The sequence below is a fragment of the Bradysia coprophila genome, unplaced genomic scaffold (assembly GCF_014529535.1).
Source record: "Bradysia coprophila strain Holo2 unplaced genomic scaffold, BU_Bcop_v1 contig_94, whole genome shotgun sequence".
NCBI lineage: Eukaryota > Metazoa > Arthropoda > Insecta > Diptera > Sciaridae > Bradysia > Bradysia coprophila.
Window position 1 is genome coordinate 6,169,365 of NW_023504022.1, and position 18,274 is coordinate 6,187,638.

At 35.6% G+C, this 18,274-nt stretch overlaps 1 protein-coding gene across 2 annotated transcripts in view; it reads right to left on the reverse strand.

Annotated features, from left to right (window-relative positions):
* Positions 1 to 18,274, reverse strand: part of LOC119085135 (protein dachsous) — a 135,215-nt gene that overhangs the window by 19,181 nt on the left and 97,760 nt on the right. For both annotated transcript variants that reach the window (XM_037195404.1, XM_037195403.1), the window contains exons 3-9: positions 9,611 to 9,791; positions 8,756 to 9,241; positions 8,243 to 8,421; positions 6,938 to 7,298; positions 4,986 to 5,074; positions 4,398 to 4,857; positions 1,682 to 2,184 (exon numbers count right to left, since the gene is read on the reverse strand). In XM_037195404.1, the coding sequence (XP_037051299.1) occupies positions 1,682 to 2,184; positions 4,398 to 4,857; positions 4,986 to 5,074; positions 6,938 to 7,298; positions 8,243 to 8,421; positions 8,756 to 9,241; positions 9,611 to 9,791 (2,259 nt within the window). The remainder of the gene's footprint in view (positions 1 to 1,681; positions 2,185 to 4,397; positions 4,858 to 4,985; positions 5,075 to 6,937; positions 7,299 to 8,242; positions 8,422 to 8,755; positions 9,242 to 9,610; positions 9,792 to 18,274) is intronic.

Sequence of the window (18,274 nt, forward strand, 5' to 3'; positions counted from 1 at the left end):
TCGAAAATTGGCATGGTAGGGTCGGCCCTTCCAGAGCTAGGGCCCTATAGGTGTTTTTCAGTCTTTCGACGATATCTACCGAAATACGCACGCAATAGCTACTTGTGATATATCAAATGAAAGGTATTGACGAGTAGAACAAAGTTGCTGAACATTGTTTTTGGGTAAGATGCAACGTGGGCTTGTTGGGAGGGCTCAAAGGTCGTTACTTGGCCCTAAGTGTTTTTTGCACATAAATCGAGTAAATCTCATCCGATTTTGCTAGATTTAGTTTTTTATGGAAGGTAATTGAATACTGAAAAGAACGTGGCGAAAAAAGTTTCAAATTTGGGCCCTTGCACTAAGGCCGCTACTCGGCCCTAAGTGTTTTTTGCACATAAATCGAGTAAATCTCATCCGATTTTGCTAGTTTTTGTTTCATTTGAGAGATAATTGAATGCCGAATAGAATGATGGCAAAAAAGTTTCAAATTTGGGCCCTTGCCCTAAGGTCGTTACTCGGCCCTAAGTGCTCTTTGCACATAAATCGAGTAAATCTCAACCGATTTTGCTAGTTTTTGTTTCATTTGAGAGGTAATTGAATACCCAATGGAAAGTCGGCAAAAAATTTTGGGTTTCTAAAATAATGTCGTAAATTGTTGGTTTTATTTGAAAGGTACTTCGTACGGGCTTTCGTAATTGCGCTATGCGCAATTTTAAAAATGAACAGTTTCAGTAAATTTGACAATGCCCAACTTGACTTGCATTTTGGTAACAGACGCATTAGAGGGTTGTAGACGTATTAGGGTTCCGGGCTTATTAGGGCTACGGACGTATTATGGCTGCGGACGAAATAGGATTACGGGTTGTACGGGGCTAAGTCGCAGCAAACGCTCCGACTGTTCTGATGCCTTGTTTTTTCGAAATTTAAGCAGAGATGGAAATGATAACAGATGGCGTTGCTTCCGGCTGAGCTGTCGCAGCTTCATCTGTTATCATTTCTCTGAATTTAAGCAAACAAAAAAAAATGATTGGAAGATAGAAAGGTGTGGGACGTCTGCATATCAGAAATATTCGCATCCAAAGTTGAGATGGTGCGACTTTGCTCGCAACAATAATACATTTTGCCCACCCATGTTGTTGATAAATTTATAGAAAAGATAAAACTTGTTGGCGAAATTTATTTATTTAATGCACATAAGGTACCCGAACCACAATACCTGTGTGTCTGTGTGTTGATTTGTACTCGAATTGCATATTCATACGCTATCTGATCGCTACCTAATTGTTTGCTTTTCCAAGATGTTCCACGATAAGGAAAAGTTATATTTTGCTATCTGTTTTGTGTATGACAAATTATTGCGAAATTTGATACTGTATTGTATGGCTACTGACTACCGTGCGTGTATAACTTGTAATGTTATAACAAGAAATTGCAGATCAACAGTTGGATTTGGTTTATGTGCAAAATGAAAGACATTATTTTACTCTTGCATAGTTGTAGCAATGTGCGAACACATAAATCAAATCAATTTGCACAATGAACGAACTGTAAATTAATTCACGTCGTTAGGATCGCTATTAATTTAAAATAAATGCAAAAGAAACGAAATCTTCAACGCGGATGGTCAAGAGACCGCAGAACTGTTTCGCTGTAGATTTTCCTTCAATTTAAAACAAAAAAACATTTTCAGTTAACTTACCTTAAAAAGAAGACTGGAGCTGGTGAACGTCGGTCGATTGTCATTAAGATCCAGTATCTCCACACGAAGAAGACGAACAGTTTGCTTTGGCGGACGGCCACTATCGGAAGCAGCCACAGCCAACCGATAAATACTCTTCTCTTCGTGGTCGAATGACTCTTTCGTCGTAATCACGCCGGTTATCGGATCTATTGCAAACACATCATATCCATCCGAGTCTCGTCCTTTCAGTATGGCATAACTAACGGACGCGTTGTACCCATTGTCACGATCAGTCGCACGAATTTTTACGACCGCCGTACCGGGTTGCTGTTCTTCGCGCACGCTCACCACATCTTCCTGTGGATCGACAATTTCCGGTGCATTGTCGTTGACATCGGTAACGGCAATGTGAATCGGAACTCGAGAACTACGATAAGGCGTGCCCTGGTCACGAACTTCGGCCACTAGATCGTATGATGATCGTTCCTCGCGATCGAGAAGTTCCCGTGTCATTATTTCGCCTGGAAATGTAAAAGTTTTTATCACATTGAAACAAATTGCATCATTGCCATCGCTAGCGTTTTTTGTTTTGTAGACTAGTAGGACTACAGTCGGCGACTTTGAAATAAGGGACGCATTTTGTTTCGTCTATTTTTCAGCTGATCCACATATCCATATCAAAATGCAAAAGTGTTTTTACGGGTGAAATAGTTACATGTGGGCGGAAGGTGGTAGTAAAACCGATTAAAAACGCAAAGATGCATTTGTTTATCAGCTGACATACAGCTGAAACGAAATACGTCACTTATTTCAAAGTCACTGACAGTACATGTCATATATCGCTGCTTAGTTTTCAGAAATTAGAAAATTTCTCTTCAGAGAGTATGCTAGTTAACCTGTAACAGACGGCAAGCATAGTAACAGTTTTACTATCTGATCTATTACTTCAATTGATTGAAGATTTTTATAGATTGATTTCAGAAATCTTTTACTTCATTTGTTTTGAACATGTTTTCTGCTATATAAGACCTAATTAATCGGAGCTTGTCTTTTATTGTTACTGTCTATGTCGATAACAGATGACAGCCGTCTGTAACAGTTTAACTAGCTAATGAGGTATGTTTTCCAATTTTAAAAGGTGAATTGCTATTGAACTCAGTTCAGAAGTCGGGGACTATTTTGAGAAATCATTTTCTCATATTTTCATGAATTTTGCCACATTTTCTTTAATTTTCATAAAAAAATATTAGTGGGAAAATTTAGGGAAATATCAAAAAAGTCCCTAATGAATTGGAACTTTCAAGAATTTCTAACTTTCCAGTAGACGTAATTCTCCAGTAGATGTAATTCTCCAGGAGACGTAATTCTCCAGGAGACGTAATTCTCCAGGAGACGTAATTCTCCAGGAGACGTAATTTTCCAGGAGACGTAATTCTCCAGGAGACGTAATTCTCCAGGAGACGTAATTCTCCAGGAGACGTAATTCTCCAGGAGACGTAATTCTCCACTAGACGTAATTCTAATTCTTCAGGAGACGTAATTCTCCAGGAGACGTAATTCTCCAGGAGACGTAATTCTCCAGGAGACGTAGTTCTCCAGGAGACGTAGTTCTCCAGGAGACTTAATTCTCCAGGAGACGTAATTCTCCAGTAGACGTAATTCTCCAGGAGACGTAATTCTCCAGGAGACGTAATTCTCCAGTAGACGTAATTCTACAGTAACTGACTAGAGAGTTATGAATGGCTAATTCTCTAAGGATCGGCGATTTCATTTGAAGTTGTACACAATTTTATTACGAATGTAAACGCACAAAGAACAATGCGGTAAATAAAAATCGTTCACGTAAGGTATACATCCAAACTATTTTGGTAACATCATTGCATTGCACTCTGCATTGGAACTTATTGCAACTATAATTTCTTGTTATGTGAAGAGCAAGTAAAATCAGAACACACAAATTCGTACAGAAAGTCATTGATTTAGGTCAATTACACCAGTAAGAGAACATTTAAGAGAGCAGGAGAAGAGAAAAAAAAACAACAGAAAAACGATAATTTCCTGTTACCACCAGCAAAAGATACAATCGCAATTTAAAATTTCATTACAATTTGTTCTTATAACTCATTCTTTAATAAACGATTTATGTAATGTGCACCATCATAACTTTGATCTTCATCTTAACAGCAGAGGGACCATCCCATTCTATGCATGCTATGTGTAAAAATAACGTATCTACTTTACGGAGATGGTTTTACAAAATTTGAATTCAAATAACCGATATAACGTAAAATTGTGCAAGTGAGATCGCGGATATTATATTTTAATGTTCAAAGTGTTCAAATGAAGAAACAAATTAACTTAATCGGTTTTGGATCTGGCGAAGAAAAGAAAAAACTTTTTTTTTTCAACGTGGAATCTATAAGCGCAAAATTTTTATTAATATCTTTCGATTCTTTCAATCAAGCGATTGGGTTGAACGTAATATTCGAATGACTTCAATTACTGAAGTTGTGTTCTGTATTCTGTGAATGAAATTCACTTTAATTTGTGTAACCTTCTTCTTCGTAACAGACGTATGTGATTCAGAACTACCGTTATACTGACATATTTTACTAAACCGCGTAACACTTTTCGATCATAATCTAAACTTTTGTGGACATGTTAGGCACGATACCATTTAAATTTTAAAATCCAAATATTTATCACACAAAAACTACTGGACCGTCTAACTCACCTGTAACAAAATTGATCTGGAAGCTGGTATTACTCGGCAATAAATTATATCGCAGCGCGGCATTTGCATCCAAGTCAGCATCCGTAGCTGCAACGGTTCCCACTACAACACCACGTCGTAAATTTTCCTCAACGCTGAATTCATATGAGTCGCGAATGAATTGCGGATCGTTATCATTAGCATCATCAACGGTAATCGTAACATGTGTAGTTGCCGTGGCCGATGGTTGCCCGTTGTCACTAGCTAATACAGTTATTATGTATCGATCGTATGTTTCACGGTCCAATGTGGTTCGTAAGTATATCCAGCCATTATTCGGAAATATACCGAACACTTCGGTTGATTCGTCGGAGTGGTTGGATGTTTGGTTGTTTGGCTGTTTCTGTTGTTGGCTTACGATGCGATAAGTTAGTCGTGCATTGTTTCCAGTGTCTAGGTCGATGGCAGTCACTTGGATTATCTGTTATATGGAAAGAAAACGATTTGGATTGGTTAGAGTACAAGATTTTATCATTTGTATGCTTCATGCGCTTCATGTCTGTTGTTTAAGCTCTGATTTATGATCGAAACAAAGACGTTTTGCATTACCTGAGAATTGATTGGCGTTGATTCGATTACTTTTACGGCATACTCATTCTGCTCAAACATCGGTGGATTATCGTTAACATCCTGAACGTCTGTAAGGTAAGGATTTAAAGACTGATTAATAAAATGAAAATGCAGATCAAATGATAAATTCCTGATTTTAGCCTTGATTTATGCTCTGATCTTATTGCTTGTGTACCAGGGATTATTATTCGGAAATTCTTAGGAATTTTAAGACAATTTTTAGAACTTTTAATAATTTGAAAGAATTTGTAAATATTTTTAAGTTTTTATAGGTTTTTGTTCCATCTTTGTTTTTTGATTGAAATGAATTTTTTCTTTGTTTTGCTACGTTTTGTGGGTACATTTTCATAGTAACTTCTCACTAAATTTCGAAATTTCCATCAAAAGGTGGCAGAACTTTTATTGTAAATTTTCAAATTACTAGTTCAATCAGAAAATTTACAGCTATCTCGTGTAACGGACCAGTGGAAACGACTGAAGATGGTTAGACCACGCACACCTCTGACCGCCACTGCATCCAGAGGTCGAAACAGCATTTTATCTACACTTTCGCTTCACGCGATCCATGGGAAAGGGAAGAGTAATTATGCTCTGTTTGTTTGTTTTGGTGTTTGTTCTGCATATTAGATAACGCCACCTCTGGAATTAGTATGTTTTCCAGGTAAAATAAAGTTTTGTACAATTGGTCGATTATGATGATTGAATGACTATTGTCATGAGTGGTGCTCTGGCACCTTTGCCTTCGCCATCTCGTTAGTCGGTGGCGGGTTTTTAATGTGTTAATCCATGAGTATAACCATTGTGATCCACTTTGCAAAAACGTTCTGGTTAAGAACGCAACGGCTTGAATCTACAGGGGATTCTTCAATTAATGATTCGAAACTTAGAACGAGTACTGTCAACAAAATCCTGTATAAGGACAGAACAAATTCTGTGAACTCTTGGTGGCATTTTATCTTGTAGAGATTCAACGGCACGTGAATCTGGATCGGAGCTGAACCACGCGTGGGGAAATCAAGTTTCTAACTCTCGAGTAAGTGTTCTTGTTCCCTATGTGTTTATGGCCAAAAGAAAGTATATTCTTAGACCATAACACGGGTAGCAAGTAAAAGACGACATATTCAAATAGGTAAAGATAAAACTGCACTCAACGAGGTGCAGGTGAGCATAAAAAATCCTTTTGCACTCATAAGAAAATCCTTTGTTAAGGAAATCCTCAAGATCGTTAAAAATACTTAAAATCCTTCACATTTTTAGAAAATCCTTAAAAATCGTTTAAACATTCTTGAAAATCCAGTATAAATCCTTGACGTAAAAATCCTTGAAAAATTCTTAGAGGATTTTCTTTTAGAAAATCCTTTTGCACTCAAAATACAGGCAAGTCAAGTTTAAAGTGCCATCTTTATTTTAGGAATTTAAGAGGCTTGATTTAAGGAGGATTTTAGTAGTTTTTTGATTGGTGATGCTTAATTTCAGGAGGGCTGTAGGAGATTCTGATCTGATTTCAGAACTGTTGTAAACAAAGAAAAAGTAATTGACTCCTGCGTCGCCGTTGGAGGAGTTTTTATCAGTTGTGTTAACAGCAATTATTGTTTAGAACTTCATTTTAGGACCTATAGGAGATTTTGGACAATTTTTAAAATTTTTAGATTGTAAGGAGCTTTAGGAGGAGAAGGTCAGAATATAAGATTATCTGCCCTTCCTGCCATAAAATGACGAAATTCTAAATCGGGACACTATTCCTTCCAATGACCCTAAAAAAAAGTTCATAAAGGCTTGAAAGACAAGAAATAAGAAAAGGGAGGTTTTACTTAATATATTTCGATCAGATAGGACATAAATGTACACTCAGGTGACCTTATGCATATGATGATTGGTTTGTGTTATTGGTGAATAATGAAAAGCGAAAAAACAAAATCCAAAAGTCTTACCAATTAGAATAGTTAAATTAGCTGATAAAGATGGTTCACCGGAGTCACTAGCTGTTACGATCAATGAATGTTGCTGCGCTGTCTCATAATCCAAATGTCGTGATAGAGTTAGATGGCCCGAACGTGCATCAATTGAAAACAACGAAGCGGATGACATTTGTAGCGGTGTCGCCAAAGATGTACCGTCGCCAATGGTAATTAAACGATAACTAACAATGCCATTTTTTCCGGAATCTCTGTCACGTGCATTCGCTGCATATAATGGTGTATCCAATTCCACATTCTCTGGAACAGATATGCGCACCGTGTTCGATTCGAATTCAGGAAAATTATCATTAACGTCCTCGATGTCTATGTTCACCTGATAAGAATTTAAACAATGTACGTGAGAACTTAAACGAAAAAAAAAGACTTTTTTTTTAAACCAAGAGAGTTGCTTAATATTGTATGGTTCGTATATATATAAATGTTATGCAGTGCATTATATGCATGCATGCAATGATGGAAACTATTTTGTGGCGCGACCGATGGAAGAAAAATTTCGTTTGATGTTTTATGGCGATTTGTTTTTAAATTAAAAACAAAAACAAAAACAAAAATTCAAACTGAAAATAAATCTCGTTAATTAACTAAAACCTTTAGTGTCTTAATTATGTTTAAATAAACATTTTCTTTTGTAATTTTATTTACATAATGGTTGGAGTAGTGAGTGCATTAAATGCAACGCTTTAGGTTAGCAAACGAAGAGGTATTTTAGTGGAGGTATAATGTAGGTTTGCTTTGTTTATCGAAACAAGAGACTTTCGGGAAGACTCTGTGCAAGTAAGATGGGACAACAACAACAACAACAAAAAAATCATGTAAATTGGCAAATAGCTCCTTTGTTAAAAGTTTTATTCGAATGTCACATTGAAATTTATTCAATTATTTTCTTTATTCCCTTTTTCATTTGTTTCTTCTTCCAATAATTTTTTTTTTTTCTCTTCTTCTTTCAATGTTCACAACCGTTCAACTCAACTGAATCGACCATTCTTCAAAAAATATTTGTTTGCTCGTTTTTCTTTCTTTTTTTTTCTTCTTCGTTTTATCGAAAGCTTGTTGTTGTTGCTTGGTCACATGGAGGCTATACGATGTATGTTTTCAATAGCTCGCTGGATTGTCGTATACATAGCCTAATGCCTCTACAGTCAACCATATTTTTCTTCTTTTTTTTCTTTTCTTTTTATCTCTTTATGTTCATTTTGTTGACGCTCGGTGTAAGAACATATTGAAAGAAAAATGAAAATTATTTGTGCAGATAATTACCTGTGTATGTCCATAGGCAGGCGGATCGCCGCTGGTAGCTTGTACGTTTAATAGTATTTGGGATTTTGTTTCGTGATCCAAAATATTTGCAACGCGAATATTTCCAGACACTTGGTCTATACTGAAAAAACCATCTGGATCTCCGGAATTAATGGAATATCGAACAACGCCGCGGCTTCCTGTGAAATGGATTTTATTCTTTTAGTTTTGTTGCATTTTTAGATTGATGCAGAATTTCTATGAGTTCGTGCAGTTCTGGTAATTGTTTTTCGTTCGACATAGCTTTGAGTGAGGTGCCTTTAAAAACGGTAGAATCTGTTACTTCTTTTGTTTAAATAGTCTTCAACAGTCTTTTACTTCGTTGTGGTTTAATACAGACATGGTTATATAAGAGATAGCAAGCCTGAGCCTTTATTCGTTGTCGATAACAGATGCCTTGCCGTTTCTAAAAGGTCCTGCTTCATCTACTCTTTCAACTAACACACAATCAATACATTGAAATCTAATTTTTACCTGAATCACTGCTAGTCGCCAAAACCGATCCGACCACATTTCCATGGGCCGCATCCTCTTTCACATTGTAATTGTACCGTGACTTCTCAAAAATGGGCGGTCGATGCTTCGAATCGATCACACTGATAAATACTTCAGCATTCCGTGACGCTTTCAATCCACCACCATCCGTTGCGGATACGTTTAGCTTATGATATGGCTGCGAACGACTGGACAACATGCTCGGTTTGGCAATGAATATTTCACCGCTGAATCGATCGATGCGAAAAATGCCGGCATCGTTGCCATCGACAATGCGGTATGAAACGATGCCGAATGAACCAGAGTCTGGGTCGGTGGCAACAACGGCTATAATTGGCGTTGACGAGCTCATGGTCGATGGGGCTTCGCGTAATGAGACATTGTATTCGCTGGGATAGAAGATCGGACGGTTATCGTTTATATCGGTTACTTGCACTTTAACCATTGCCGTTGTGCTTAGACCATCTGGAACAGTAATTCGAAATATTAATAGTTTGCATTAGACGTGGACCACGTTGAGAAAAACGTTCAGACAGCTTTCACTTTAGACCTTAAGTAGACAATAAGATTTGTTTGCTTGCGGTCAGAAAATGACTCATTATCGACTCGCCCGAGACCAGTTTTTCTCATTTTCTGGCCCTAAGCAAACAAAATACGTTATTGTCTTGCTGCGATTTTTTTTCGACGTGTGGGATACACGCCTCAATAAAAAATGTCCAAGCAAGACAGTACTGTACTATCTTTCATTTCACTTATGACTTCCGATGACTTCATAAAAATGAACATGCAAAAGTTGGTGTGAATTCTAAATGATCTCACTGTAACACACATTACCTCTGTCCGTAGCAACGATTGGAAATTCATAAGAATTACGAACTTCATAATCCAATGACCCAACAATGCACACGTCTCCAGTGTTATATTTAACTTCAAATTCAGTGAGCTTTTTGAATCCTTCACCTAACGTGTAATTTACTACTGCATTCACTCCACAATCGGGATCGCTTGCTGAAACCTGGAAGAGACGAGAGAAAAATCAGTTTTAATTCCTGTTTCCTGCTATGTTGTGTTACAATTTCAGCGAATCGCTGAGTAAAACTATTAAAATCTTCTACTTCATTTGTTCAAGGTATCAAAATCTATTACTTCATTCGTTTTAACATTTCACTATTATGTAAGGCTATGTTAGGCGAATGTCCGAGTTTATTTATGTCTTTGCGTCGATAACGGATGATATTCGGTTTTTAATACATTTAATTTTGAATGCGAACAAGCACGACAGAGTAAAGAAAACCAGGCAGGAGCGGTTCATTTTTGAAACGTCAAATAAGGGACCTAATACACTGTATGAAAATGGACTCAAATGAACACTGACATAAATTGAAAAAATTTATTAGCAAAAAAATGTAGGGCTGCTAGATTAATCAGGTCCCTAGTCAAATCAGCGCTCCTGCCTGGTTAACTTTACTCTGTCGTGGAACAAGTTTAAGCAGAATTTGTGCACTGTATTGACTTTTTACACGACCCTACAGGAATCTATAGGCAAATCATTGTTTTAAAAGATTAAGTTGGGTCTGTACATCTCTAGTTTTACCTAACGTTGCTGGTAGAACCAGACTCTTTCTTATTCAGGTACTGTCTCACAATGTTTTATTACAACCAGATACTAATGAAGACATGAAAAATCATATTTCCTTGGTAAAAAAAGTGTATGTGGGCTCTGTTAATAGACAAACCAAAGCAAATAGCTGAAAGATGATTAACGACATAAACATTTAATTTGCAAAAAATAATAAATTATCCATCAGGTACACCATATACCTATTATAATTGGCGAAAGTTCGAGATGAACGCGGAAAGTGTTTTCTGTAAATATTAATGAAAATTGTGATCGCATCAAAAGTTGTTTGATTTTTGTTGTTGTTGCAATCTTTTACTTTCATGCTGCGTTTGATGTGTGGAAATAACGTACACTGATCGTTGAAATTGAGCAACACAAGAGGTTCATTGAATCGAATACTCAGTATGAGTGTACCACACTTGATCTGGGTAATAAATAGCACCATGACATGCCATGTATTGACAGTAAATTTTGTCGTAAGTAATTATCATTGTAATTAGGTTTTTATGTTTTGCATGGATTTATTTAATTATCTTCCACATTCGGAATTGTGTAAGCGATTGAGGTGGTTTTTACTTCTCTTCTCTTGTCTTCAATTTCATTTATTTATTTTTAATGTGCCTGTCTTCTAGAAAGAAGTGTATACGGTATAGGATACGAGTAATATTCAATTTGACTAAAATGGAAAGTTATTAAAGAAAAAATAATTTATTTCTTTACCTACAGCGAGCCGTTTGTGTCATTAGTTAATGGTAAATCTATTAAACTTTTTTTTTATTATTTTATTTTGAAAATCATTTTAATCACCGATCAATGAAAGTGTTATACAATGGCAGATGATAAAGTGGTAGACATTTTTAATGTAAACCGGAGCAAATTTAAGTTTCTCTGACAGACGTAGATAAATTCGTATCTCTTGCGCATGATGTGTGGTTACGGTTATGGATTGAGACGTGAATCACATTCGGATTTTAGTTTGATAGAGCGAGGTATTTCTTCTACGATCAACAGTCTTACAGTCTCACTACGGGCGTAAAAGTGTCGATGGATTAAAAACATCAATACACATTAGTAAGCCTCCGATCAGATTCAGGTCGTCCTTATTTCGTTCAAATTCAATCTGAACCAGACCTGATTTTATTCAGATGTCCCAAAATTTATCTTTCATAAGATAAATCCGTCGAAAATTCGACTAAGCTCTAAACTATATCTAAGCTAAACATTGCTCACTTAGAAACGGTTATCTGTATCGCTTGTGCTTCTTTAATTTACAAACATTTATCCGCATAAAATGTATTGGGCTTAAAGTACTAGTAACATTAGCAAGACATTGGACATCTGTTTTCGATGTGAGAGAAAATTAAATTCGTCGTCCGTTGATATGCAGTTTAAAAATGCAATTTCTCATCAGGCCATGGCGGCAGTGGTACTTGATACAATGCTGTAAGAACACTATACCAATTTGCTAACGAACAAGTCTAGCGAATCATAGTTGAAATGAAATTTCAATTCGTCACCAAACTTGCTAACTCTCGGCCAGTCTGTGCGGTAGAGCCGCCATAAAGACATCAAAGCAAGAGGTTTGAACTTCACAAGCCAAACTCATTCATGCGACTCGGACCTTCTATAGATATTTCGTGTCATGTCGTATGTCATGCCAGTGTTTTCTATGCTCACAAACAATTAAATCTTTTTATACGTATTTATGGGGTTTTACCACTACGACGCGCTTGCGGCTTCAACTGTATAAACAAGTATAAACAGTTTTGATTGTAAGTTGTGTGGGTCAGCTGAAAAACAGCTGAAGCAAATTCATGCTGAAATTTCACCGCCTCTGACTGTATGATATTTTTCAAAAAAGATGAATGGCTCTAAGTATTAATGAACACAAGAAAACGTGACTTTTTATTATTATACCTAGGTATGGAAAAGCTGCTGAAGGTGTAAAAATTAGTGGTTGCACATACGGCTATTCATCTGTTATCGATAACGACTACAAAAATAATGACAAGCTCTGGGTAAAATGGTCTTTTATACAGTAGAATGCATGTTAAAAAAATTGAAGTACAAGATTTGAAATCACCCGATTAAAAATACTTTGATCGATAGAAGCAAAAGACCCGATATGCTCATTTCGTTTTGGATGCAAACATCGCAGCAAAATCTATTATTTCATTAGTTTATCCATCGGTTCTGTTATTTAAGAAAAACCTAACCAAGGTTCATCGCTTATGTTAGACATCGTTGTCAATAACAGATGAATAGTTTTCTCGAAAGGGTTGTATTACACGAAGTGAACAAAGAACGAATGAACGAATTGATCGAATGAAGATATTGAACAGAAAATGCTAGATCAACACTTCAAGACAGTTTTGACATTGACCGAGATAAATCGGTATACGCAGTCTGTTTTGACTGTCTAGGTTGCCTGTATTTGTAAAAAGCGATCTCTCGAGGTGTTGATCTTGCATTTTTTGTTCGATATCCTACTTCAAACAGTTATTAAGTTCTGTGAAATTAATCGGAAGTTCGTTGATTCATCTATGTATGCATTCAGAATAGGTGACCATTTTAATTGCAAGAATGAGAGTAAATTCCGACCCTCAGATCGTTCTCTAATATTGAATTTGTTTTTTCTTTTTCTTGAACAAAAAAGACTATCGAAAAGGTGTGCAAACAAACACTGCTGAAAGAGTTCGATACTCAAAATTTGTGTAACCGGCGACTGTCTTCTGTGTTGAAGCGAACCAGTTGAAATAAAACTGAATTTGAGTTAAAAATATTCGAAATTATGAGAAATATTTATTATTCCATTTTGAATTGAAACAAAAGAATTCGAGTAAAGGTCTGAAACAATAAACCGAACAAAACAAACATAAAAAGGAATTTAAATTAGCTTATAATTTTGATACATATACGGCCGTATATATAGTATGTATAGTATATGTAACTACAAGGTCTGCGTATACCACAACACACAAAAATGATGTATTAAAAATGCAATTACTCAAGAGTTATTTTGGTTCATAAAACTGTTAAATCTAATGGCAAAATTATATGTAATTTATGGCCGCCGCTTTAAAAAAACAGAAAAGAAAATTTACAATCTGGAGATAATAATTAAACTTGATTGTTGGGAAGGATTAATTATGGAAAAACAGAAAAATAAATATTTTTAAAAATGAGGCCATCAAAATTTGAGCACTTGCTCCACTCTTGATCTGTTTTTTTCCGAGAATTTACCTTTCGGTCTAACCCACATTGACCAAACGGATGTACCCATGTCATTTACCCCTCGATTTGACTCATTACTCATTCTTGAACAAGAAGTGTCAGAAATGATGAAGTCAAAAAATGTTCTCAAACACACCATTCTGCCTTGTAATCGAAACGCAAAAATATTTCGCAATATTTAAGACCCACTCGACAAACAAACAATCTGTGAATTATCATTCGCATATAATTTGCCAAAAAGAAACAGAAAAAAAAGTTTATTTTATTCGGTTCACCAATCGATGATCTGCTCGTTCTTTGATACAGTTGGGTTGTAAAAGACCATAAAACGTCTACGTAGACCATTTCATCGATGCCTTTATCCGAAATCAAATTGTAAGTAAATTATCTTGATCGCACGATTTTAGTGTAAGACTTTTATTCGAATGAAGAAGAAGTAAAAAAAAAAACTGGAATCACGATCGAATGGAATATATGCAAATATTGAAAAATCAAATTAACTCATTTTGACTACTTCAATAAGTCAAGTAGGACTCGACTCGACGGTTTAGGTATGTATAATAAACTGTGCTAAACCAATGATGGAATTGATTCTATATGAGAATTCAACCAACACTTCTTATTCGAATTGTCCGATTGATGTTGTGAAATTGATTGGCAAAATAACCTTTTTTTGTTTTGTTTGTACAATACAGTTAGTAGTGTACACGGTCAATAAGTCAAGTATATGAAGGGCTTTGAGCCAAGATGAACATTTTCTTTCGATCCACTTTAAATGGCAATTGAGTACAAAATAGAAAACGTGGGAGTCTCTTAATACGGCAAACAAAAAACAACCAGCTCCTGCTCATAATTCTAGCGATCAGAATTAGTTTAGGGCAATATTTAGCTCTTAACCTTTATAACAGAATAGTCATGAAATCATTGAATCTTCTACTTCTATTGTTCAACACAAAATCTTTTACTATGCTGGTGCATGTAATAAGGCTATTACATGTATAGGCAATAGCCTTTACATCACTCGCATAGTAAAACGTCGTACAACACACGGAAAATAAAGTGATATCTCGTATCACGATGAGTAAATGTACCTCGGGCTAAAGCCCTCGGTTACTTTTACTCATCTGGATACGAGATATCACTTTACTTCCCTTGCATAGTAATGTACTATTACATCATTTTGTTTTAACTTAAATTACTTGCTTTATATAAGAGGCCACTAGTTAGAGCGTATCGTTTATTTTTGTCATTGTTGTCGATAACAAATGACTATAGTCATTCCGAAAAGGCAAACAATTTTACGTCAGCTGGATCTGTAAGACTAGTTGAGCGGAGTTTTTGCCGAAATTAGTGGAATGTTGTAGCAACATCAACTGTCTGTCAAACACATAGATTCCTTTTTCATAATAGAGAAATGCGGTTTGAAAACTGAAGCTCAAATGTTTTAGATTTTCGTTTGATTCTATTACATTTCGTCATGTCATAAAGTTAGTTAGTTTAGTTTAGTTTATTTATGTCCATAATATGAGTATGAGTAAGGCCTGTGAGCCTTTTAAAGTACATATTACAGTAGGATGTCAATCAGCGCGGAAAATTGTGGCGCCTCTATAGGACGACAGAGATTTTCTATAACACTGGACTGTTTCAGTTCAAGAAATATAGTAAATCACCCAGGGGGACTTTAAAAGCTGTTGCATACATAAATGTGTGTGGCGTTCTTTTTAGTTACATTTTTCTGTCCGAAGTGATATTTGCACCCGGGTGCAAATAGTGTATAATGACTATTTATACCCGGGCAATAACATCAGCTTGTTTATAATTCATCCTTTTACGAAATGACCGGTAAAGGCGTTTTGCTCGGAAGTGCCGGAAGTGTGTATAAAATTTGAAATGAAGGCCCACTTGGGTGGAACGCGTTACAAGGGCAGCACTTTTATTTCTTCAATAAATGTTTGCTTCTTCCCCAATTCGCGATGTTCTTAATAAGAGTGCGTTGAAATTTCCTTTTCGGTTCATTCGAGCATTCATTAAAAATTCGAATTCTGAGGCACCTTCACGGCTTGAATATGGTTCGAAAGAAAGAACCCAGTTCTACAGATTTAAGTTTGAATGAAAAGATTCTAGTTAGTATTTAGCTATTTGCAACGAATTTGTAAAAGGAAAAGGAATTTTAAGAAACTAGGAAGTTTTCCGTCAACTCAAAACCCACATCTGTGTCAGTTAAAAAATGGTTGAATCCATGTTTTCAATTCATTGCACTGAAGTTTCGACGACATAAGAAACGGTGACTTTCGGAAGAAACACCCAGTTCCTGAGGAAATGACGAGCAGTCAACGTTTCTTCAGGAACTCACTTTTTCTTGAGGAAGTCGTCGATTCTTCTCGCCAATAGATTAAGATTAGGTGGAAGCACCGACATTTGGTGGGTATTGAAATTCAGTTTTTTTTAAGTTGCCAATAACATTATACAATGTCAAAAATGGGAAAATGGGAATGGCCGTAAAACAAATTCCCAGAAAATGTGTAAAAGATGGGAATGGCCGTACACCCGATGAACTTACGTTAGAAATTTGTTTCTGTTTTCAACGCTATTCAATCCACAAATACAATCCAATACAATCCATATGAAATCACATTGAAACATAGCTCGATTGCACATACAGCACATACTGCACGCGAGACAGCAGTATCTGTATGAATGTGTGTAACATGTAACACGTACATGGTATATACGAAGTTTTTTTGTGGATTGAGAAACTGTGGTATGTAAGTAAAGGGAATAATAAATTTGATTACTGTAGAACATATTCACAGAAAATGTGCAAAAAATGTGAGGAAAAAATTCCCAGAAAATGTGCAAAAAATGGGAAAATGGTAATGGCCGTAAAGCCCAGAAAATGTGCAAAAATGTGAGGAAAAATTTTATCAGATAAAGTGTAAAAAATGGGAAAAGCAAAAGAGCAAATTCCCAGAAAATGTGCAAAAAATGGAAAAATGGGAATGGTCGTAAAACAAATTCCCAGAAAATGTGTAAAAAATGGAACAAATAGAACAAATTCCCAGAAAATGTGCAAAAAATGGGAGGAAAAATATCCCAAAAAATGTGCAAAAATGGGAATTTGTTTTACGGCCATTCCTCTTTTTCCCATTTTTTGCACATTTTCTGGGAGTTTGTTCTACGGCCATTCACATTTTTTACACATTTTTGGCATTGTGTAATGTTATTGGCAACTTAAAAAAACTGAATTTTAAAATCCACCAAATGTCGGTGCTTCCACCTAGCTATTATTACACATACATAAGGATCTAAATCTATTGGACCTTTACGGACAAATAAAAGTGTAACTATTAAGAAAACAATGGCACAATAGACTAAATTGTAGCCTAAATTTGTTACTAAACTTGTTCAACGTTTTGTAAATGGAATATTCCTTCTACAAAATGTGAAGAAATGACCAATCCCTGTAGAAACGGTAGCTTTCTAACTGCTCGTAATTTCTTCAAGGAACTCGACGTTTCTTCAGAAAGTCATGGTTTTCTTTTTTCTTTTTTTTTCTTGTTGTAAGTGTGTATTTCACACACTTTCGTGTGTGCACAGAAAGTGTGTAAAGTACACTCTTTTAAAAAGTTTTTACACACAATGTGTAAAATACACGCTTAAAAAAGCCCGTGCAGTCTATCGACACATTTTTAAAGTTTAAAGTTATCACAAAGCTTTCTATAGTTTCCCTCATCGCTCCCTTCACTCTACGTTGTACTGGTGTTCACTGATCGTTAGATCTTTAAGATCAGAATTTCCATTAAATTCACTTATCAGAATGACAGTACAAAAGACAAATGCAACATATAGACAACCAAAACAATTTTTATGCAGAAATAAAAGTGAACATTGTGCGCCTAGGCAATTAATGAAGGGACACTCGATGTAAATTTACATATGCACAATTTACGACGTTTTGTGATTGTGATACGATGGAAATTAAAAATGTAAAACGACAGGCAACAAAAAAAATATCACCATCTCCCGTACGACCATCAATATACGACGAATACATAAATCTGAATATCTTCCTATTGTTGAAAAAGAATTCTGTTCGATAAAGAAAAAAATGAAGAAGAAGAAAAAAAGAAAGATTAAAATCTTACAATCAAAATATTTTTGTAATAAAAGTAAAACTCCATTCCTCTCACACAGGAGAAGGAAAAAAAAACCAACATCAACCTCAACCATCCTCTATAGAGACAACAAATCAGAAAACTCCAATATGCAATCCACATAGTGTAAATAATCCATTTATTTTATGTGGCATGACTGTTAAAGACATATCAAATAGACGATATCTTATAAAATATCTTCTTTCTGTAATTCTTCTTTCAGTTGTTGTTGTTATTGCTGGTGTTGTGGCTGTTCTTTTTTCTTTCTTAAATATTCTCCTTGGTAACATTTAAGATCACTATCTAAGTGTATGACAGTAGAGATTATACTCACCATTGTACAATTTTGCTAGGAATTCTTTCTTCTAAATAATATTACATTAGATGATCGCCAATATATTTATATGTATCTCTTCCAAGTTGTGTATATTATAAATAAGATGTGTATCATGGCGAATCTTTGGGCGATACTTAACTCTCTTCTTCAGC